The sequence below is a fragment of the Schistocerca americana genome, chromosome 4 (genome assembly GCF_021461395.2).
Source record: "Schistocerca americana isolate TAMUIC-IGC-003095 chromosome 4, iqSchAmer2.1, whole genome shotgun sequence".
Lineage (NCBI taxonomy): Eukaryota > Metazoa > Arthropoda > Insecta > Orthoptera > Acrididae > Schistocerca > Schistocerca americana.
In genome coordinates, this window is record NC_060122.1 from 719,409,047 (window position 1) to 719,434,073 (window position 25,027).

Here is a 25,027-nt window from a genome sequence, read left to right on the forward strand (position 1 = left end):
GCCAAAACATCCTTGCAATACCTCCTACCTGTCCTTAAAATTCTCCTGCTCTGGAATTCCAGACTCCTACACCCAATCTCCCATAGTGAAGCTCTTTCTCTCCAGGAGCTAGAGCAGCATGTGCAATGCCACCTCAAAAAACTCTCCAACCTGTTTACCTCCTACTCCCACCTTGAGCTACCACTACCTGTGCAGGAGCCTCCATCAAACCTCCCCTGGATTCTGCCATAGCTGACAAACCCTATTTTGGAGACCTACTACATGTACTACACCCTATGAAATGCTCTTCCACCACAATGCAGTATCTGAAATCCAAACAGAACTGAAACTCTGTCATAAACCTGTCCTCCAAAAGTCCCAATCTAACAGAAGCATCAGTCGCTTCCAAAGGCCTTACTTTTTGTCCCACTCCCAAATTCAGTCATGCTGGACGTGTTAAAGATTTTCTCTCCTTCCCCATGTTCCTACAGTGGAAACAGTTTTTCACCACCAATCCTACCAATCAGAATCAACCCAAAACCAAACTGAACCGTGCCTAAATGAGTTCTCTTCTCCATCCAACTGTGATTCACCTTCACTGCCCCTACATCACCCCTCGTTAACTTTCCAGATTTTCCTAACCTTGAACCTTGCCTCACCAGCACTCCCCAAATCCCTAAACATGGAAACCAACCTTACATTCACAGGAAGAACCACTCTTCACCACCTAAAAACTGATCTCGACCTTGTAATCCTACCTGCTGATAAATACTCCTCCACTGTGTTTATGAACTGTAGGGATTACCTCGCGTAGTGTGTGTGTGTGTGTGTGTGTGTGTGTGTGTGTGTGTGTGCATGTGTGCGTGCGTGCTACTGTGGCCAGTTAGTCTGCTCTTATGGATTAACTATTACCCTATTAACTACAACCTGCCCTCCTATATAAAAGGTCTCATAGACTCTCCATAGTTCTTTTTCGTTTACCACTTGGCATCCTACTCACCACAGTCAATTCCACCTCTCTCTACACTGACATCAGTGCTCATGTATTTGCCACTGTTGAACACTAACTTTCCCAGTGCCTGACTGATTCCAAACGTACAAACTCCTTCCTAGTAAATGTGACCAAATATGTCCTCACTCACAACTACTTCTCCTTTGAAGGCATCATCTAGAAACAAATTTGTGGTACAGCTTGGGTGTCAGCATGGCAACATCCTATGGGAAATGAGGAGGAATCCTATACCCCTCAGTTGTTTCAGATTCTTGATGGCATCTTCGTGATCTGGACCGAGGCTGAGGACACCCTACCCACAATCCTCCAGAACCTCAACACCTTCCCCCTCATTTGCTTTAGTTGGTCCTCCTCAATCCAACAACCCACCTTCCTTGATGTTGACCTCCACCCCAAACATGCTACCCACTCCATACCAAGAAGTCCATTCCACAAAGTAGATCTCCCATGCCTTATCTCTCCGCAACTCCCACATGCCCCCTCTCTGACCACAAAGTAGCACTCCTCCTGTTATGACTCACTACCACAAAGGTCTGGAGCACTTGAATGGCATTCTCTGCCAGAGTTTAGACTACTCTGTCATACCTTGAAATGAAGAATATCCTACCCACTCTTCTCCCCATCCCTCCCACAGTGTTTTTCAATGCCCACCAAAACCACACAATATCCTTGCCCATCCTCACTCTGCCTCTGCTCCCATCCCCTTGCCTTGCCTCGCCTCATGGCTCATATCCATATGGTAAACCTAAATGCACCATTTGTCCCATACATTCTTCCACTACCACCTATTGCAGTCCTGTCACAGGCATCTCCTATCCCATCAAAGACAGGGCTACCTGTGAAAGCAGTCATGTGATCTACAAACTAAGTTGCAACCATTGTACTACTTTCTATGTGGGCGTGACAACTAACAAGTTGTCTGTCTGCGTGAATGGCCACCCCTAAGCTGAGGCCAAGAGGAGTTGGGCCACCTAGCTGCTGAACTAGCTATCCAACATGAAGTGCTTCACTTTAATATCTGCTTCACAGCCTGCACCAACTGGATCTTTCCTACCAACACTGGTTTTTCTGAAACTGTGCAGGTGGCATTTCTCCCTACAACACATCCTTCTTCATTCTCACCCTCCCCCCTCCCCCCCCCCCCCCCTGACCTCAACCTTAACCTTCCCTTGTCCCTGTCCACAATCCCCTTCCCAGCTCACACTCCAGCACTAAACACCGAATCCCACTCCTACACTGCTATCTGTCCCCCTCCCCGCCCCGAGCCACCTCCTTACACTCACAACCCATTCTGGATTCCTGCTCATGTCAGATCCAGGAGTAACTCCTGGAAAGAAAAACTTACAAGTTTTCACCTCCTAAACACATGTGCTATATCGCCATAAACCTGTCCATCACTGCCTTGAATCATGGGAAAGCATTATTCATTCAACCAAAGATCTATCTGAGTCAGCTCAGCAGACCAGACATTGATTAAGGTCAGCATGCTACAATAATCTGCTAAACTACTTGTTGGTGTCTTCTGAAGAATTTCCACCCGGACAATAAGAGACAAGGTCAACACGGATCTCACTGAATAGATTTCACACAGGAATGGTTAGATCTAGGGCTGGAAGTATAAGGTAAGGCTTTCCATGGGAATCAGCAGTGTTTGAATGTGGAAAAGAACAAACAGCAATGAATCTTCGCATAGTGATTGTAACTTACATAAAATGGGAAAAGAACTTCAGGTATATATAAAAGAAAAAACATCTCCTTGATAGTCATCAAAGATAATAAAATACTTCTTGGTGACATAGAGAAGAAAGAGATACGAGAAGACTATTTGAGGAACCTCTTTTTAAATGAACGACCAGGTGTTGAGATTTCTAGGAATGATAATCTAACCCAACCTTCAATTACGAAAGAAGAAACTGAGAAAGCCAAACTAAACTCAAAAACCAATAAAGTAGCAGGACCTGACGAAATTACAGTGTAACTCATTATACTTCTCATTGGAGAAGATATCAGAGTCTTACACAGTCTTTGCAGCAGAATATATGATACAAATCATTACTCTGCCCAACTACTATTATCAACTTACCAAAAAGGAAGAGTGTGAGAAAATTTGAAAATCATAGACTCATTAGACTTATGAGCCATTTGTTGAAAAGATGTCTGAAAGCCATCCCTCAAAAAAGGTTATAGGAAAAATGTGATGAGGAATGAATTGGTGAGACATAGTTTGGATTTAGGAAATCTGTATAGATACAAGAGAAGCAATAGTTGCACTACAATTTCTAGAGCAAAACTGCTGTGGTCAGGATAAAAATGGAGGCTTTCATTTTATTTATTTTGAAAAAGCCTTTGGTAAAGTACAACATCGTGTTTTTACAGAAAATCTCAAGAGAGTAGATATACAAAGTGCATTCAAGTTCTAAGGCCTCCGATTTTTTTTCTCCGGACTGGAAAGAGATAGAAACATGCGCATTGTTTTAAAATGAGGCCGCATTCATTGTCAATACGTCCCAGAGATGGCAGCACCGTATGGCAGATGGAATTTTACCGCCAGCAGCGAGAATGAGAACTTTTAAATACTTAAAATGGCAACGTTTTCCTTACTTGAACAGCGTGCAATCATTCGTTTTCTGAATTTGCGTGGTGTGAAACCAATTGAAATTCATCGACAGTTGAAGGAGACATGTGGTGATGGAGTTATGGATGTGTCGAAAGTGCTTTCGTGGGTGTGACAGTTTAATGAAGGCAGAACATCGTGTGACAACAAACCGAAACAACCTCGGGCTCGCACAAGCCGGTCTGACGACATGATCGAGAAAGTGGAGACAATTGTTTTGGGGGATCACCGAATGACTGCTGAACAGATCGCCTCCAGAGTTGGCATTTCTGTGGGTTCTGTGCACACAATCCTGCATGACGACCTGAAAATGCGAAAAGTGTCATCCAGGTGGGTGCCTCGAATGCTGACGGACAACCACATGGCTGCCCGTGTGGCATGTTGCCAAGCAATGTTGACGCGCAACGACAGCATGAATGGGACTTTCTTTTCATCGGTTGTGACAATGGATGAGACATGGATGCCATTTTTCAATCCAGAAACAAAGCGCCAGTCAGCTCAATGTAAGCACACAGATTCACCGCTACCAAAAAAATTTCGGGTAACCGCCAGTGCTGAAAAAATGATGGTGTCCATGTTCTGGGACAGCAAGGGCGTAATCCTTACCCATTGCATTTCAAAGGGCACTACGGTAACAGGTGCATCCTACGAAAATGTTTTGAAGAACAAATTCCTTCCTGCACTGCAACAAAAACGTCCGGGAAGGGCTGCGCGTGTGCTGTTTCACCAAGACAACGCACCCGCACATCGAGCTAACGTTACACAACAGTTTCTTCGTGATAACAACTTTGAAGTGATTCCTCATGCTCCCTACTCACCTAACCTGGCTCCTAGTGACTTTTGGCTTTTTCCAACAATGAAAGACACTCTGCGTGGCCGCACATTCACCAGCCGTGCTGCTATTGCCTCTGCGATTTTCCAGTGGTCAAAACAGACTCCTAAAGAAGCCTTCGCCGCTGCCATGGAATCATGGCGCCAGCGTTGTGAAAAATGTGTACATCTGCGGGGCGATTACGTCGAGAAGTAACACCAGTTTCATCGACTTCGGGTGAGTAGTTAATCAGAAAAAAAATCGGAGGCCTTAGAACTTGAATGCATCTCGTATCTCAGAAAGACATCCATTGTGTAGAGAATTTATATTGGAATCATAGAGCACAGGTTAAGTTTGATAATGAGGTCACCAACTTGGTGTTAATACCTGTAGAGGAGTCTGACAAGGATGCAGTCTGATACCATCACTATTCAATTTGTATTCTGAGAGTATTTTTGAAGAAGCACTTGGTGGTGTAGAAAAAGACTTAAAGGTTAACGGAGTCTTCATCAACAACATTCACTATGCTGATGATAAAGTATTGATTGCTGCTAATTTAGGTGATCTTCAACAACATGTCAACAAAGTTGGAGTTTACAGCAGTAAGATAGGTCTGAATATGAATGTCAAAAAGATACTTTTTATGACTGTCACACGACAGCATGACCTTTTTGCAAATGTATTGGGTGGTTATAATTAAACTTCCACTACTCAAGAGGGCTGCCATGAAAAGCAGGTGGTCATAATGCAATGAAACTTTGTGGAAACATTTGGAAGAACATACGAAAGAGAAATAGTGAATAAACCATTGAAAGAAACATTTTGATATCCATAAGAGAGGATAAAATTGTTTAATTGCAGATCATATTTACATTCAAACTTTCAGAGGCTGAAACATCTCAGATGGAATATTGGTTACCTTTCTTGCTATGCTCATTTTCAACACAGAACATGTGTTAGTATCTCGTTGATAAAACCTGTCCTTCAGTTAACCCCACCCCTAGAAAGGGTTCAAATCTGGTGATCTTTGTGGCCACACAGTTTTTAATCATCAGCCAATGATTCGGTTTTCTCAAAACATGCTATAGATTAACTGAGTGACCTCACAAGCATTGTGAGCTGGAGCTCCATCACTCATCAAAACATCTGAGTCAGAAGCACCTATCTCCTCTGAAGCAGGGATCACATGTTGAATAAGCAGATCACAGCAGTGTGTGCTGTTCATGCTGCTTGTCCTCGGTTCTTGGATCTGAATTCCTCAAAGAAAAATGGACCAATCATGAACTGTGCCGTGAATTCACACCACACAGTGACATGGTCACTATGCAGGAGAACTTCATGAATGTTAATTGGTAGTGCTGATTCCCAAATGCAACAGTTGTGACTGTTGATTGCCCCAATGAGCATAAAGTGTGCTTCATCGTTCCACAAAATGTTCCTAGGCCATGTGTCATCAACTTCAACTCTAGCAAGAACCATAAGAGCAAAGTCTACTCAAATGTCTGTGTCACGTGGCAGAAGGTGGTGAGTAGGGGCAAAGTTTGTAAGGATATGATTTCACTATTGTTCACTCACTTTTCGACTGGTGGATCATGGAATGTTCAGCTGTTGTGACCCAGCTCGTACACTGCTTTAAGATCACACATTGCGTCCGGCAATCTCAACCACGGCATCAGTAACTCCTACAATAATTTGTGGAGCACTTGGCCATCAGCCTCCTCCAGGAGCAATTTCCAAATCACCTGTTAATTCAAATGACCAAATCATGTTCTTCAGTCTCTCCATATTCCTTTACTATGTTGATACTCGTAAAGATCAGCAGCACTGATGCCAGTGTTTTGATAAAACAACTTTATGAGAAAAGCCCTGCTCACTGTGTCCAGACCCACGTTGATTGTCTGCAACTGCAATACATACTGTTGCTTGTATTTCAGCCCTATGTCACTGTACCAGTATCGTCGTCTAATGATAAGTCATGACACTAACACTACTAACAATGCAAATCCTGCAGCGCACAGTCTGAACATCATTTCTATAAAGTTGGGTTCCCTTACCGTAAATAGTTTTACATCTACAATGGCTTGAGGAATGAAATTTTAATTATAACCACCCTTTAAATCTTTGATTCAATGGCTCCTTAGTACAAAGAGTAGACAAGTTTAAGTGTGTTTCTATGTGGCTCTGTGAAGATTGGAGAACAGACATAGAGGTAAAATGTCACGTAGAGAACGCTCATACTGCCTTCATAAAGTTTAAGAAAATTCTCACAAGTACAGACATAGGCCTAAAACTTTGAGGTTGATTTGTAAGAAGTTGTATCTGATCTGTATTTTTACATGCTTCTGAAGGATGGACACTAAATATAACAACAGTAAGGAAGATAGAAGCCTTTGAAATGTGGATTTACCACAGAATGCCTAAGATATCATGGACAGCAAGAGTAAATAACAACAAAGTATTGCAGGGAATACACAAACAGCAAGAAATATTAACAATATTCAAAAGAAGAAAAACATCATACCTGGCACATATATTACAAAACTCCAAATAAATGCTCCTACAGTGGATAATAGAAGGAGAGATTGAGGGAAGAAGATGAATATCCTGGTTGGAGAATATAAAGCAGTGTACAATTTTACAAAATGCAAATCAACTATTACATACTGTGTTTCTTACAGTAAAGATGCATTGTGTGGTTGCCAATATCCATTAATGGATAAGAAGAAGTCCAATAATACGCTCATTTGAAGACATGCTGCTAGCAATGCCAAATATTGTTGACACAGCTAACTTCATGTTGAAAATAATATAGTTATATAAATATATACAATATTTCATTATGTCTTTCCATTATTGCTTGCAAACGATGTAATATGTTTCACTTCTACATGTGCTATACGTACTTACAGTTCCATATTATGTAATGAATATGTATAGCTTTCATGGTACTTCTGAACTTTTGATCCTGTAATCTCTGTTATTGCGGTTATAAATACTCTTCCCATTATTAGTCACTATATACTTGTACATTAGAAACTTTGAAAACTCTGTCTCTGTATTGTAAATACACTCCTGGAAATTGAAATAAGAACACCGTGAATTCATTGTCCCAGGAAGGGGAAACTTTATTGACACATTCCTGGGGTCAGATACATCACATGATCACACTGACAGAACCACAGGCACATAGACACAGGCAACAGAGCATGCACAATGTCGGCACTAGTACAGTGATTATCCACCTTTCGCAGCAATGCAGGCTGCTATTCTCCCATGGAGACGATCGTAGAGATGCTAGATGTAGTCCTGTGGAACGGCTTGCCATGCCATTTCCACCTGGCGCCTCAGTTGGACCAGCATTCGTGCTGGACGTGCAGACCGCGTGAGACGACGCTTCATCCAGTCCCAAACATGCTCAATGGGGGACAGATCCGGAGATCTTGCTGGCCAGGGTAGTTGACTTACACCTTCTAGAGCACGTTGGGTGGCACGGGATACATGCGGACGTGCATTGTCCTGTTGGAACAGCAAGTTCCCTTGCCGGTCTAGGAATGGTAGAACGATGGGTTCGATGACGGTTTGGATGTACCGTGCACTATTCAGTGTCCCCTCGACGATCACCAGTGGTGTACGGCCAGTGTAGGAGATCGCTCCCCACACCATGATGCCGGGTGTTGGCCCTGTGTGCCTCGGTCGTATGCAGTCCTGATTGTGGCGCTCACCTGCACGGCGCCAAACACGCATACGACCATCATTGGCACCAAGGCAGAAGCGACTCTCATCGCTGAAGACGACACGTCTCCATTCGTCCCTCCATTCACGCCTGTTGCGACACCACTGGAGGCGGGCTGCACGATGTTGGGGCGTGAGCGGAAGACGGCCTAACGGTGTGCGGGACTGTAGCCCAGCTTCATGGAGACGGTTGCGAATGGTCCTCGCCGATACCCCAGGAGCAACAGTGTCCCTAATTTGCTGGGAAGTAGCGGTGCGGTCCCCTACGGCACTGCGTAGGATCCTACGGTCTTGGCGTGCATCCGTGCGTCGCTGCGGTCCGGTCCCAGGTCGACGGGCACGTGCACCTTCCGCCGACCACTGGCGACAACATCGATGTACTGTGGAGACCTCACGCCCCACGTGTTGAGCAATTCGGCGGTACGTCCACCCGGCCTGCCGCATGACCACTATACGCCCTCGCTCAAAGTCCGTCAACTGCACATACGGTTCACGTCCACGCTGTCGCGGCATGCTACCAGTGTTAAAGACTGCGATGGAGCTCCGTATGCCACGGCAAACTGGCTGACACTGACGGCGGCGGTGCACAAATGCTGCGCAGCTAGCGCCATTTGACGGCCAACACCGCGGTTCCTGGTGTGTCCGCTGAGCCGTGCGTGTGATCATTGCTTGTACAGCCCTCTCGCAGTGTCCGGAGCAAGTATGGTGGGTCTGACACACCGGTGTCAATGTGTTCTTTTTTCCATTTCCAGGAGTGTATTTCTTTATATCTGCAGTCTCTGTCTTGCAAATATTTCTGTATACCTGCAGTCACAATTGAAACACGTAATATCTAGGTTGTAACATTTGCAGCTGTAGTATATTTAATTTGACCCAATACCTTCATGAATTTGGAACAATATTCTGTGTACGAAATGATTTTCTATTCACAAAAACATCTTTTGAAGGAGTTGCTGAAACATTATGCTATCTGTGAAATACAAATGGTTCAACTTGTCACTAATTAGCTGTAATTCACTAACTAATGACAAAGGTGATGGAGTGAAGAATAAATTCCATTAAAACTTGTCAACAATTCTGCAGATTGAAACTCTATGCACAAGTCTGGTCTGCTTCTCTTTCAGTTGTTAAAATGACCCAAGAATGACCTCGAAGCCCATACAACAGCCGTCATTTCTTCCAACGTGCGCCACAGTCTGCAGTTGGTTGCACCTTGTTGCCTCATTGGCTGCTGGAATAGCTTCTTCAACATGTTAACTGAGGCCCCCAGGCATATGCACTGAGTGCACCGGTGTCCTTTCCTGTCATTTCCCTAAGGGGTAGCATCATTCGCCATACGTTTGAACTGTTGATGATTAATAGACTCCTACCCTTTTGCATTTGCCTCCTCTTGACATTGGACAAAATTTGTTTCCCCAAAACAGGAGAAGTGAGTCTCACTGGCGCAGTTCCAGTTTCAGTGAGAGACAGCACCTCAAACTTATTGGTTAGTGGGTTGGTACAACACACTGAGTCCTCCTTGGTCCACACCCACCACGTACAGGATGCTTAGATCTACCATTGACATGGCATTCACACCACGTAGATGAGTGGTGACATCCTGAACTTTCTGCAGAGGACAGAACATCTGCTGGAGAGGACAGTACTTGAGGGACCTCTGGTACAGGTAACACAGGTACACGAGTCTCAGGAGCTCTTTCAACACCTTGATTCACAGGAGCTGCCAATCGTTTGATAGTAGTCAGTGTGATTTCCAGTTGCTTACAAATGTCAGTTGATTCATCCCATGTTCAAGAACAGCATTCACAATGGAACTGCATTTTGGCTAGTGCAGTGTATTACAAGACAGTGAACAAGTAACTTTAAATTAAGCCCACTGATTATATTTTAATCTGTTGAGTTAAAACATTGCTAATTGCCAATATGAATTGAGGCAAATACACAAAACAAGATTTCTGTTAAGGCAGTACAAAAACCTGTGGTAAAAATTACTGGTTTTCTAAAATGTTTTGAGGTTAATTATAGTTATTAGCAAATTTGAAAACAGAGTTAATTTACAATAAATGCAAATAATATGTAGGGCTGCTCATATTTATGGGAAAACCAGATGTAATACGGTACATTAGTTAGAATATCTGCTACAGAAACCAAATCACAAACACTAATTTATTACAGATTGCTTGTTGATTATGCAAAGGACAATGGTAGCTTCCGAATATTCTAAAAAATGCATGTTTATTTGTGTTGATATACAACAAAATTAAGGGGTGATGTATTCTTTGGCAAAACTGTGAACCGCAAATGGTGATTTGCTACAAAATAAATTATGTGTCCAAAATACTTGTACTGGTAACTTACAAAAATATAGTTTTTTAAGTGTCCAAAAATTCTCAGAAACAACCTATGTTTCATGTAATTTTACAGTGAAATTAGAGAACTATTGTTTTATGGACTAAAATATCAAAACATGATGTCAATGTAGTAATAGGGAATTTTAATGCAAAAATAGGAAAAGAGGATGTTTTCAAACCTACTATTGGAAATGGAAGTTTACATGAGGAAGCTAATGACAGTGCAATTGGGGTGTATCAGTGGGCATGATTATTACCAGTACTACCTTGCCTCATAAATGTATGGATAAATGAAACTGGAATTTGAGTGATAGACCAGTAAATCAAGTAGACCCTGATATCATAAATAACAGACACAGAAAGGCAGCTAGAGATGTACGATCCTTCTGAGGAGTGGATCTGCGATTAGACTGCAATCTAGTAAAAAATACAATGAAAATTAGGTTGAAGGCAGCACTTAAATGAAAATGAGACTTGGAACATGTAACAGTTTTCTTGCTGTGTTTACTGCATGTGTATCTCTTACAGTTTGACAACAGTTAGGTAACTGTTGTTTTGTTCACTTTGTTGTAATTTACTGCTTTTGACTGGCTTTCAAATCAACACAAATTACATCGTCCCCTTCCTCCTTCAGCTTGCTTTGCAGCAAATTATTGCTTGATATTCTGTCCGAGAATACCTCCCACGTCTGAAACGACACACTTCTGGAGTCCTCTAATATTTGTAGCCCTTTCTTCAATGTATCGTTTCATGAGGTGTAGTTCCAGTTATGTTGCTTATTAGATTTTCTCTAATTCCCCCTTGGAATGTAGAACTATTTAATGCTGCTGTGTCCACAAGATCATAGAAAATAGATAGTGGCCAACTTCTTGTAGTTCTCTTAGTTGAAAATTTACTCACTGTCTGATTGATTGTGTGAATGCCTTTTTTCCATGGGAGATACAAGAAACAATTGTGATTGTGATATTTCCAGCACTAGACACACAGAAAGTGAATATACTGGAATATAATTCTCTTCTTGAGATGCCTTTCAGTTCTTGAGATATCTACTCACCATTAACTCGTAATTTTCTCATGGGAGTTACCTTGCCTAATAGTCCAGTGAAACTGTCAGAAAAAAAGCCTGTACCTTGCAAAAGGTGGGTAGAAGAATTTATTTTTTTAACACATTCATATTGTTGCAAAGGTTAGAAAACCAAGTTTTGCCAACAAAATTTCTCTTGGAAAAACTTTCTGCAGTCAAAAAACTTCAAAAATTTCGGACTTTTTTCAGTTTTTTCAAAATATCTCAGTTTCATTTGCTCCTATCACTTTGACGTCTATTTTCCTTTTTAAAGAGCGCAAAATTCTCTACAAATTTGATTCTTACCATTTTTTTCTACGCACAGTATCTAAGGCGCTACAGCTCGTCAAAAAATACCAATTTTTCAAATTTCCAGCAAAGAATAGTTGGTGACAATTTCCACGATGTAAAGGTCCGTAGAAAAGATAAAGTTGTGACTCTCCTTTCTGCGTTCAATTCTGTAAAAGCTAGGAGCACTAAGATTACTCTTGTTGATCCTTTAACTCTTTTCCAAAGGATTTGTTTAATGAAACAAAGTTAAGAAGAGTTAAAAGCCTTTCTGAAATATGAACTTGCTCCTTACCCAATGTCCCTATTCTCAGAAAAAGGCATGCGAAAAGGAACAAAATCTTCATTCTACAATGCCTTCGTTCCAGTGGAAGATGTGAAGTCAGGTGGATCGAGTAAATTTTTTGTCATTGATGGAGGGTATCTTACCCACAAAGTGACTTGGACTCGAAATATTTGCTTCAAGTCAATAGCCCAAAGCTATGTTTCTTACCTGAAATGTCATTTTGGATCTCAATTTGCTATTGTATTTGATGGGTATCCATGTGAGGGAGACAAATGTAGCACAAAGAGTGCTGAAAGGATTCGTAGGTCCAAACAACATTCTTCAGTTGACGTTGTGGTTGACTCAGAGATGATGAACAAAGTCCCTCAGGACAAGTTCGTGTACAATGAACGAAACAAGATGCGTTTGATCACACTTCTTAAAATGGAATTTCTGGAGTGTAGCATTGAAGTGCACCAGCCACAAGAAGATGCTGACGTTATAATTGTAACATCTGCCATTTCAAGAACCAAAGATTTTGGAAGTGTTGTCATTGTAGGAGAAGATGTTGACCTGCTTGTGCTCATGACCCGTTTGGGGTAAGGCATTGAAAACTTATTTTTCTTAAAGCCAGGAAGAGGAAATGCAGAAGACAAGTGGTTTTCCTCTGCATCTTACAAGTTTGTCAGTGAATATATTCTGTTCACTCACGCCTTTAGTGGATGTGATACAACATCTGCTTTTTTTGGTCAAGGGAAAATTAAGTGCTGCAATATTGTTGCAAAAAATGAACACCTAACCTCAGTGCTTTGCACGTTCAATAAACCACATGCTACCCGTGAAGAAATAATAACTGCAGGAGAACAGGCTACTATCGCATTGTATAGTGGAGGTCTCAGCAGTTCTCACACTCTAGACCATTTGCGGTACCAGCTATTCGCCAAGTCTGCCACAAAAAGCAAACTGAATCTTGCACGGTTGCCACCTACACAAGATGCTGCACAACATCATTCGTTGCAGACTTACCAACAAGTCCAAAGTTGGATGGGAAACTCCTGAGAAATGGGGCTGGAATCACAGTGACCACAGGGCAATACCCGTTATAATAAGCCAAGATCCAGCACTTGAAGCACTTCTTCACATTGTTTCATGCTCATGCAAGCTGAACTGTGGCGGAGCGTGCTCCTGCAGAAAAATGGGTTTGAAATGTTCTTCAATTTGCAAGAAATGTATTGGGGTCAACTGTGAAAATGTGCCAAAATTTTTATATGAAGACAGTGAAGAAGATGTTGTGGAGGATGTTGAGGAAACTGCTGACAAAACCAACAAACTTGCTGAGGCTGACTCGCTGTTTAAAGAAGAGGTCAATCTGGGATCAACTCTATGTACAGACCCTGAATCCACAACTCAAGGTATTTCTGGTGACACTGAGGAACCTGGCCCATCAAAACGTTGGAAGTGATGCTCATGTCTCTCTCAAGTGCGCTTAAGTGCAATATTACAAGTATTACACACCCAGAACTGTCAACATTTTTTAGTAACTGACAATGCATTTTAATTGTAATAAAGCTACTTATTTTTAATGTCAACTGTGTCGCTTTTATACACAAGAATAATTACCTACCTAATTAGGTTGCCTATTGCAGCTAATAATAGTTCAGTTTCCTGATACAATTTATTTTGTGTGTGTGTGTGTGTGTGTGTGTGTGTGTGTGTGTATGGTTAGGTCTCTTAATGTTGTATTTTTATATTTGTAGTTTTACAAATACCAGGGCTGAGATGGCCCATAGTGAACTTCAGGTAGTGATGTAAGAATCACAACAGTTGAGTGCCCAGCAACACTCATGTTGCATACAGAGAAATTGAATACCTGAAAGTGAGGTGGTAAATTCCAGCTTATAACATGATGTATAATGTATTTATACTACACAAACAGAAACTGAAAAAATAGTGTTCAAAAATAAGGTATCTTGGCACTATGCTCAAAATTTGAAAAATTGGTAATTTTTGAGGCGCTGTAGCGCCTTAGATATTGGGAGTAGGAAAAAATGGCAAGAATCAAATTTGTAGAGAATTTTGTGCTCTTTAAAAAAGAAACTAGACGTTAAAGCGATAGGTGCAAATGAAACCGAGATATTTTGAAAAAACTGAAAAAAGTCCGAAATTTTCGAAGTTTTTTGACTGCAGAAAGTTTTTCCAAGCGAAATTTTGTTGGCAAAACTCGGTTTTCTAATCTTTCCAACCATATGAACGAGTTGAAAAAATAAACTTTTCTACCCCACCTTTCGCAAGGTATATCTGCTATTTGACTGGACTATAATTCCTTCACAAATCTTTGGCCAGATCAACTGAAGTGTAATATCTATCTGTGGTGACATTGCATCCTGAATTTTGTATAGGAACAACCAAGCAGTTCATTATGGCTGCAGCTGAATTGGATTGTTGTGCTTATGCTCTATGCTGAGAACATAACTGGTTTTAGAGCCTGTGACCACCCATGTAAGTATACCACACTTTCCAGGCTTTTTCTTCACAAAGACCTTGAAGATACACCTGCCATGGAACAATGATAACATTTCATCAGTAACAGTGTACATCCCAGCAGAATAATGTTTTGGCAATAATTCACTAATTTTATCAAATACTTCTTGTATTGCAGAAAACTTGTCGTGTTTCCTGCACTCATTTCATGTCTCTCTATTATCACATCTTACTATTTTAGCAAGCTGACAGAATTCAATTTTATGCATACTAGCAGTATAAAAAAACATTTCTGGAATTTTGGACCATACATCAGGAATAGGTGACTTTCTATCACCCTTCTTCCTCATAATAATAACTAATCCTATATATGCCATGAATTCAAGTCTGTCTTTTAAGGCTAAATTCTGTCTCAATGCTTCTTCATTGGCATGCTTTATTATGATGTTAATAATTTATTAAGAAAAATCTCTTCAAATGATTCTCCTATTGTTCCTATTTTACCTCCATTTCTTATGTCTTCTCACTCTTTCACTATGTTTTGTGCTACTTACCTTGTGATATGGGGAGGTTTATATGTAAGAACTTTTGCAGTGATTGTAAAATACTTCTCACAGACCTCACCAGCTGTCATCATCTGCTGCAAGACCCAGAGTCCATCTTCAGAGTCTGTCTGTACACCAGCACTGTCCACATTCTTGCACACAATTCATTCCTCTTCAGTTTCACTCATCACTTCATCACTATAACCAAATTCAGTTTCAGAATCTGTAGATTCTTCTGCAGTATCTAATACTTCTCTTTCAGCAAGAGAGCAACAATACATCAATCACAGTTGTCTCGAACACTGGACAAAGTGGCACTGAATAAGAAGGAACTAGAAACAATCAGAAACCAAAGAGAAATGAATCATTTTTGAGATCATTGTTGCTACCCACACAGAGAAATTCAATGCCAAGAGGGTCTACACTGCCGAAATGTTATAATTTATGAAATAAAACATTCATTATCAAGTCACATCTACTACTAAGGTGGTAGACTTTATGACGACTGCCATTTGACTTAAATTAACAGATTAAGTTTAGCTGAAAAAAGTTATATATGTATAAAACCTGGTAGAGGAAATAATAAAAAGACAGTAAATATTTTTATCAGAATTTTAAAATATGAAATGCCAATCTAAATTATAGTATCTATAAAAGAGGGGCACAAAGTACCCCCACCTCACCGTCCTGGCGTTGTGAGGGTTAATACGAGGGTAATCCCAAAAGTAGGGTCTTCTATTTTTTTATAAGTACATAGACCTGTTTATTTCTACAATGGTTTACATCAGTTTACAGTTTGAGCATTTAGCTATTTTTCAACATAATCACCATTTCTGTCGATGCATTTTTGTAGACGATGTGGTAGTTTTTGTATGCACTTGTCATACCAGCTCGCCACTATGCTGTTCAAAAAGTTATGAACCTCTTCTTTCAGTTCGTCATTGGAGCTGAATCACTTTCTGGCCAAATGTTCTTTTAACCTAGGGAACAGGTGATAGTCACTGGGTGCCAAGTCAGGAGTATAGGGTGGGTGGGTGATTATGTTCCACTGAAACTGTTGCAGGAGAGCAACGGTTTGCCGAGTGATGTGTGGGCGAGCGTTGTGATGGAGAATGTGTACGCCCTTGCTCAACATTCCTCTTCTCCGGTTTTGAATTGCCCGTTTGAGTTTTTTCAGAGTCTCACAGTACCTGTCAGTATTAATTGTGGCCCCAGTGGGCATAAAGTCAACCAACAATACCCCTTTCCGATCCCAAAAAACGGTTGTCATGACTTTACCGGCAGACTGTGTTTGTTCGAATTTCCGCAGCTTTGGCGAAGAAGGATGCCGCCACTGGTGTGATTGTTGCTCGGTCTCAGGTGTAAAGTGGTATGCCCAGGTTTCGTCGCCTGTGATAATTTAGTCCAGAAAGTTGTCCTGTTCTGCTGCAAGGTGGTGAAGAAATGCACGGGAAGCATCAACTCCTTACCGCATGTGGTCCTCAGTCAGCATGCCTGGCACCCATCTTGCGCACATCTTCCGGTAGTTCAATGTTTCCATTAAAATTCTGTGAGCAGTGCTTCCGGAAACCTCAGGAACCAACACGCAGAGATCATCCAGGATGATCCACCGACCTTCACGCATGCTTTGCTCAATCTTCAAAACTGTCTCCTCAGAAATTGACAGTCTCCCGCTCCTTTGTTGGTCGTGAATTTCGGTCCGACCAGCTGCAAACTCTCTACACCACTTACGAACATTTTTGACATCCGTGCACGCCTCACCATACACTTCCATCAATTGGCAATGTATTTCAATCGGCACAGTGCCCTTTGCATTAAAAAACTGAATAACTGCACGCAACTCGCATTTGGCGGTAACATCCAACGGGAGCTCCATTCTCAATGACTGCCAAGCCAAGACTGAGCACCTCAGCATGGCGTGCGCATATTTACACACAGCGCATGAAACACTCTTCGTAACAGTGTGACCAACTGCCACACAAACAGAGTTCTGTGCTTATAAAAAAAATAGGAAACCTTACTTTGGGATTACCCTCGTACATAGCCCTAGTGGCAAAAAGAGATACGACATCTCACTCCTAGGCAGATCACTGCAGACCTTGCAACTGCTACCGATAAATGTGTCTTTGCCAGAACCATTTGTCAGTGATAAAATCAGGCTTGTTTGTATGCTCAGAAGCCTGTTAAATGCACCCTACTTCAACAGCGCCATCGTCAAGAAAGAGTTTGATGGTGTAGGAGCACATTAGTTGGGGTCAGCAGCAGTGGTCCAGAATGATATTCTCTGATGAATCCTGATTCACTGTGCCAGGTGATTCTGGCAACCTGTTAGTGTAGAGAGAGAGAGAGAGAGAGAGAGAGGGGGGGGGGGACATATTACACACCACACAATGTTCATGAAGTCATCGGTATGACATAAGCATTATGGTGTGGGCAGGCATTGTACACAATGGCCAAACACCTCTGCGTATCTTTGAATGATGCACCATAACAGCACAGAGTTATTGCAGGAAGGTTATTCTGGATCATGTCCATGTGTTTTGGGGTGAAGTAGGTCACAACTTTCTGTTTATAGATGACAATGCCCACCCACACAGGACCACTGAGGTGTTGGAGACACTGGAAAGTGAAGACATTGATCGTATGGAATGGCCTGCATACTCCCAAGATGTAAACCCTATAGAAAATGCCTAGGATGCTCTTGATAGATGTGTTTCTCAAAAGACACCCCTTTCCAAACTGTGCAAGAACTGAAAACTGACTTGAGACAGGAGTGGGACAATATCCCTCAAGGACTCCTCAACAGTTTGATAGTCAGCATGAATAACAGATGCAAAATGTGCATTAGTTCCCAAGGAAGGCACATTCCTTACTGAGAGTCTGATATCTACCTTTATGTTGGGAGTCTGACATGGGTCAGACATGAAAGTTATTTATGTCTGTTATCCTGCTTTCTCATGTGGTGAAATCTGTACCAATTTTTGATTATAAATGTACCAGTCCACCTCTATTATACAGGGTGATTCAAGAAGAATACCACAACTTTAGGAATTTAAAACTCTGCAACGACAAAAGGCAGAGCTAAGCACTATCTGTTGGCGAATTAAGGGAGCTATAAAGTTTCATTTAGTTGTACATTTGTTTGCCATTTCAGCCAATAAAGTTTTTGGTCCCTTTTTCTTCGAAGGTGCTACTGTAACTGGACTACAGTATCTGGAGATGTTAGAGAATTGGCTGTTCCCTCAGCTCGAACAAGAAGCACAACAATTCATATTTCAGCAGGATGGAGCGCCACCACATTGGCACTTATCTGTCCGTAACTACCTGAACGTGTACTACCCGAGGCGATGGATCGGCCGCCAGGCAGCCCGTGACAGAGCACTTCATCACTGGCCTCCAAGAAGCCCTGATCTTACCCCCTTATGGGGGTATGTTAAAGATATGGTGTTTCGGCCACCTCTCCCAGCCACCATTGATGATTTGAAACGAGAAATAACAGCAGCTATCCAAACTGTTACGCCTGATATGCTACAGAGAGTGTGGAACGAGTTGGAGTATTGGGTTGATATTGCTCGTGTGTCTGGAGGGGGCCATATTGAACATCTCTGAACTTGTTTTTGAGTGAAAAAAAAACTTTTTAAATACTCTTTGTAATGATGTGTAACAGAAGGTTATATTATGTTTCTTTCATTAAATACACATTTTTAAAGTTGTGGTATTCTTTTTGAATCACCCTGCATATGTACTGTTTCATGTAGTCAATCATTGCCTGCGATTATTCTTGTCCAGCAATGCAACGGTGTCCCTGTTCCTTAGCAGTTGTTAGGCAGTGTATTTCTAAATATGTGAATTGACATATTTATTGAATGTAAATTCCTGTTCATTTGTGAAAACATTGCTTCAGTCTAGAATGCTGTGTCAGTAATACTTTAGTTTCTCACAGCACTTTGTGACTGAAATACGAATAATAATGTTAATATTTACAGTCTGTGATTGGTGGAACAGAGAAAGGCTGCTCTGATGGCATCTTTACAGAAGCCCAATTCAACAGCCCTCAAGGATTGGCATTTCAAAGCTGTAAACTTCTGTTTGTTGCAGATACAGAAAACCACTGCATCAGAAAAGTAAGTAGAAAATCCAACTATATATATATCCACAGCTTGAAAGAGTGATGAATGACTTAATCTGTGCAACCAGTTTCAATCATAAGAGGTCATTATCAGGCACCTGTGCCTTTTTGTTTGTATTACTAAGATGCCTGATGGTTAAGTGTTAAATTGAAAGTGGTTGCATAAATAGGTTAATTCAGCATAGTAGCTGATAGTACCTCGATATGACTTTCATTATGTTTTTTGTGTTTTATGATTTTTGATGTTTTCACCAGGATAATTAACTCTCATGCGCGGGAAAGTATCATCTCTTTCATTACTAACAAAGGAAAAAAGAGCAAGAGAACATACACCACCTGAATTCACAAATTCAATTTAATAAATGGGATAATTAAGTCTCGTTTATGGGAAAGTATCATCTCTTTCGTTACTAACGAAGGAAGAAGAACAAGAGAACAAACATCATCTGAATTCACGAATTCAATTTAATAAATAGTAATATAATAATAATAAAGACAGGTGAAGTAAATCTGTCATCACCCTGAACCTTGGTTCGAATTCCACTGTGCTTTATTAAGCACAGTCTTGTCGGAAGTGGTATGCCCTTGCTTGTCTTCCTAGAATCTTTGAGTTGCCTTACTCGGACAGTTATAGGGGGACATATAGCTTAACGTGGACTCTGAACCATGATACAACTCAGAATTTTTCAAATTAACTAACATTGAGAGATGTGAAAAAAGCAATAAGTGACACGTAAAAATCCTATGGCTGACCAGCGATCAAATCCCAGACCATTGGGTTTATTGCAGTGAGCCACCAAGCTAGATGATAAAGAATGAGAATGATCTTTTTATCTAAATTCTTTTCATGCATTAGGGGACATCCCTTAACTATGTAAGCTCAAAATGGCGAGGGAGAGAAGGGTTCTGGCAAAATCTCACCAAATCTCATTTGGGGGGGGGGGGGGGGGGGGCACAATAAAAACTTCATGCCACCTTCTTAATGCAGAGAATATACATTAATGTTTTGTTGTGTATAATTAATCTTGAGCATAGGAATTATTAAAGTACCCACCAACCATGTCCTCTCTGAATTGAACTGAATGTTGTACATGTGTGGTTGCCCATGACTTCCTGATTTGAAACAAGTGCTGCACAAGTATTAGATTTCATTTGGGGAGTTCTCTGCTGTGCTGTTCGAAGTCACTGCATGTCAATCAGTCGGTCATTCGTGCTATTCTGCAATGCATATAAAGCTGCTGTTATTGTGTTCAACATGAATTTGCATAAAAACTTTTACAATACATATGGTAAGTGACATGCAGGCAAGTCAAAGCATATATGTGAGCAAGAAGTTAATCATTTGTGGAAGAAAACCAAGCTGAGGTTCATAGACAAGAATTCTCTTAGCGACCACATAAATCAAAAGATTCATAAACTACATAATCATATGGCTCAAACGAAGGTATGAACAATGTTTTGTTTCATCTGCAAAGTAAACGAAGCTTCAGTGAAATTAAATATATATAATATACCAACATAAGCCCATTTCTTTAGGGATCTATCAAAATGGTTCACATTATTTTCATGTAGCCTTCTTGTCCATATTGTGTGTCTGTACATCCTTATACTACCAAGTGTTGACGTACTTCAAGTATTTTTAATCATGTGTTAAAAATACTGTTTAATACATTTTATAAATACAACATAGTTTTATTTCAGCATTTTAATCAGTTTTTTAAAAAATAAAAAAGAACTCATTTTTACCTGACTATGGGCTAAATCTCACATGAGGGGGATGGGAAGGGAGGGTGGTGGTCCTTCCACATCTCACCAAATCTTCCCAAGGGCGAGGGGGTATCCAAAGAAGAAAGAAGGAAGCCTTTCATGTAATTTAATGGACATCCCCTTACCAGGGGTTGAGTTGTTTGGAAAACCTGGCAAAGCATGAATTCTCAGGGTAAATGAATTACCTAGAAAATTCAGGGAAGTCTCAGAGAGGGACTGTAAAGAGAGTTGACTTTTTGTTGACAAAAAGAAATGTGCTAAGTATTTTTTACCACAAATTACTTTGAGATTCTGCTGTGGAAATAGTTGTTTTTGAAGTTGTGTAAGGAAAGGGGGAAGAAATGTATTGAACTGCTATAATGTTTTTTGCTCGATGAATCCTCAAGTTCCAGGGCTTGTAACTGCGAATTCGTCATTGGCCCAAAGCAAGGTAAATTTTATCAGGTTTTAAAAAAAATTTAAACACAGATCCATATTTGAACACACATTTTGTAGGTCAACAATGAATATTCATGCTTCAGTTCCATCTTTATTAGATTGGTGCATAAGTTTGCACCATATTTGTTTTACATGTTGGTCTTCCATTTGCTATGGGTTTATTTATTGACTGTCATTTTTTTTTATTTGTAGTGCACTGTTCATATTTTATTTGCATATTTTCATTTTACCATGAGGATATAGTGAGTGGAGCTATGTACATTAGAAAGTGCAGTGCCAAATGGAGAAATCAGAACTCCAACTCATTTTTCTGTGTGAGTTCAGTAGAGGAGTGACAGCAGCGGAGGCAGCCAGAAACATTTGCGTCACATATGTGGATAATGTCATTGGGCAGAGCACAGCAAGAAAATGATTTTCTCATTTTAAAGAGGATTGTTTTGATGCTAGTGATCATCCACGTTCAAGAAGACCTTTGGGGTTTGATGAAGATCATTTAAATGCATTAATTCACAATGATCCATGTCAGTGTACTTGAGAATTGGCAAATGTGATGAACTGTGTGACGTTTGCATGCAGTGAGGTAGGTTCAAAAAGTAGACATATAGGTACCACATGCTGTAAGCGAAAATCATAAAAATCAGCTGGTGGCCATATGTGCATCTCTGTGCTGGCTTTTCATCAGTTGGCTCGTGAACAACACCAACCGTACCTATCCTGTAGCATTACTGGTGATGAGAAAGGGTATCTTTATGGTAACACAAGAAAAAGACAGGAATGGTTAAGGCCAAACAAAGTCGTCATTCTCTGTACAAAGTCCTTGCGCATCCACAAAAGAGAATGTTATGCATGTAGTGGAACAGTGACGGTGTGTTGTACTATGAATTGCTTCCCCAATGTGCAACCATCATGCTGACATTTATTGTCAACAGCTGATATGTCTTGCAGATGCACTCTGAGAACAATGACCAGGAAGACTGCGTGAAGTGATACTGCTCCATGATAATGTCTGTTACATTGTGCTAGACTGACAAAAAAACACTGCACAGGAGTTGAGTTGGGAAGTTATTCCACACCCACCTTATTCACCTAATCTTGCACCCTTAGATTTTTGCATTTTCTGCTCTCTGTCAAAGAACCTTCAAGGAACTTCCTTTCTGGATGAAAATGCATCCTAACATGGCTTGATGAGTTCTTCCCCTCAAAACCAAGTGATTTTTGTTGTCACAGAATCAGAAAGTTACCCCAGTGTTGGCAGACTTGTAAATAGTGAAGGAGAATATATTATTGATGATTAAATTCACAGTCAGGTGTATTGTTTTGTTTATTAAACTCAGGCAGAAACACTATGAATTTATCCACCAGCCCAATACTAAGTTCAGTCATATTAGTACTTTTCTGTCTTTCTCACAATGTCATGCTTCAAATTACAAATGACTACAGTTTGAAGAGAGTCTGATTTTAAACATGATGCATCTTTGCTACCAAAATCTGTTGATGTCACATTCCACTTACAAGGTTTCAAAGCATCTTCCTACAAAGATTTCTCATGTACTTAAGGTTATCACACAGTGACATGGCATGGCACAGGGGTGGTAAAATCTTGTAACTGATACAATAGTTGCTAAAATTCTAAATTGTAGCTGAACTAATAAGTCATGTGGCAGCTCATTTAATTTCATTTGTGGCCAGAAAAGGTAGTAAAGTAAAATTTAACCGCAACAAAACTGGATCCAGGAAAATTTGGCTTTATCTTCTTCTTCTAATAATAATAATGATAATAATAATAATAATACCAGACAATAGATAACACACACATTAAAATAGACAATCCACCAAACAACAGACATGGAACACTTCTGGAGCAACATATGGTCAAACCCGGTACAACATAACAGGCATGCACGGTGGATACAAGCAGAAACAGACACATACAAGATGATACCACAAATGCCTGAAGTGATAATTTTGCAACATGAAGTCACCCAAGCAATTAATTCTACTCACAATTGGAAAGCCCCTGGAAAAGATAAAATAGCAAATTTCTGGCTAAAGAAGTTCACCTCAACACATTCACATCTAACTAAATTATTTAACAGTTACGTTGCAGACCCATACACATTCCCTGATACACTTACACATGGAATAACTTATCTGAAACCTAAAGATCAAGCAGACACAGCAAACCCAGCAAAATATCGCCCCATAACATGCCTACCAACAATATACAAAATATTAACTTCAGTCATTACACAGAAATTAATGACACATACAACACAGAACAAAATTATAAATGAAGAACAAAAAGGCTGCTGCAAAGGAACACGAGGATGTAAAGAGCAACTGATAATAGATGCAGAGGTGACATATCAAGCTAAAACTAAACAAAGGTCACTACACTATGCATACATTGATTACCAAAAAGCTTTTGATAGTGTACCCCACTCATGGTTACTACAAATATTGGAAATATACAAAGTGGATCCTAAATTGATACAGTTCCTAAACATAGTAATGAAAAATTGGAAAACCACACTTAATATCCAAACAAATTCAAATAATATCACATCACAACCAATACAGATTAAGCGTGGAATATACCAAGGAGACTCATTAAGTCCTTTCTCGTTCTGCCTTGCCCTGAACCCACTATCCAGCATGCTAAATAATACAAATTATGGATACAATATTACTGGAACATACCCACACAAAATCACACATTTGCTATACATGGATGATCTAAAACTACTGGCAGCAACAAATCAACAACTCAACCAATTACTAAAGATAACAGAAGTATTCAGCAATGATATAAATATGGCTTTTGGAACAGACAAATGTAAGAAAAATAGCATAGTCAAGGGAAAACACACTAAACAAGAAGATTACATACTGGATAACCACAGCGACTGCATAGAAGCGATGGAAAAAACAGATGCCTATAAATATCTAGGATACAGACAAAAAATAGGAATAGATAATACAAATATTAAAGAAGAACTAAAAGAAAAATATAGACAAAGACTAACAAAAATACTGAAAACAGAATTGACAGCAAGAAACAAGACAAAAGCTATAAATACTTTTGCTATACCAATATTGACCTACTTATTTGGAGTAGTGATATGGAGTAACACAGACCTAGAAGCACTCAATACACTTACACGATCACAATGCCACAAATATAGAATACATCACATACATTCAGCAACAGAAAGATTCACATTAAGCAGAAAGGAAGGAGGAAGGGGATTTATCGACATAAAAAACCTACATTATGGACAGGTAGACAATTTAAGAAAATTCTTTATAGAACGAGCAGAAACTAGCAAAATACACAAAGCAATCACTCATATAAATACTTCGGCTACACCACTGCAACTTCATAACCACTTCTACAACCCTTTAGATCACATAACATCAACAGACACGAAGAAAATAAATTGGAAAAAGAAAACACTACATGGCAAGCACCCGTATCATCTAACACAGCCACACATCGATCAAGACGCATCCAACACATGGCTAAGAAAAGGCAATATATACAGTGAGACG

General features: G+C 40.3%; 1 protein-coding gene across 3 annotated transcripts in view; it reads left to right on the top strand.

Annotated features, from left to right (window-relative positions):
* LOC124613238 (NHL repeat-containing protein 2) overlaps window positions 1-25,027 on the top strand; it is a 167,823-nt gene that overhangs the window by 42,204 nt on the left and 100,592 nt on the right. For all 3 annotated transcript variants that reach the window (XR_006979628.1, XM_047141914.1, XM_047141915.1), the window contains exon 5: window positions 19,128-19,265. Coding sequence is in view for 2 of the 3 variants with exons in the window: in XM_047141914.1 (XP_046997870.1) it covers window positions 19,128-19,265 (138 nt within the window). In the remaining variant the exon portion in view is untranslated. The remainder of the gene's footprint in view (window positions 1-19,127; window positions 19,266-25,027) is intronic.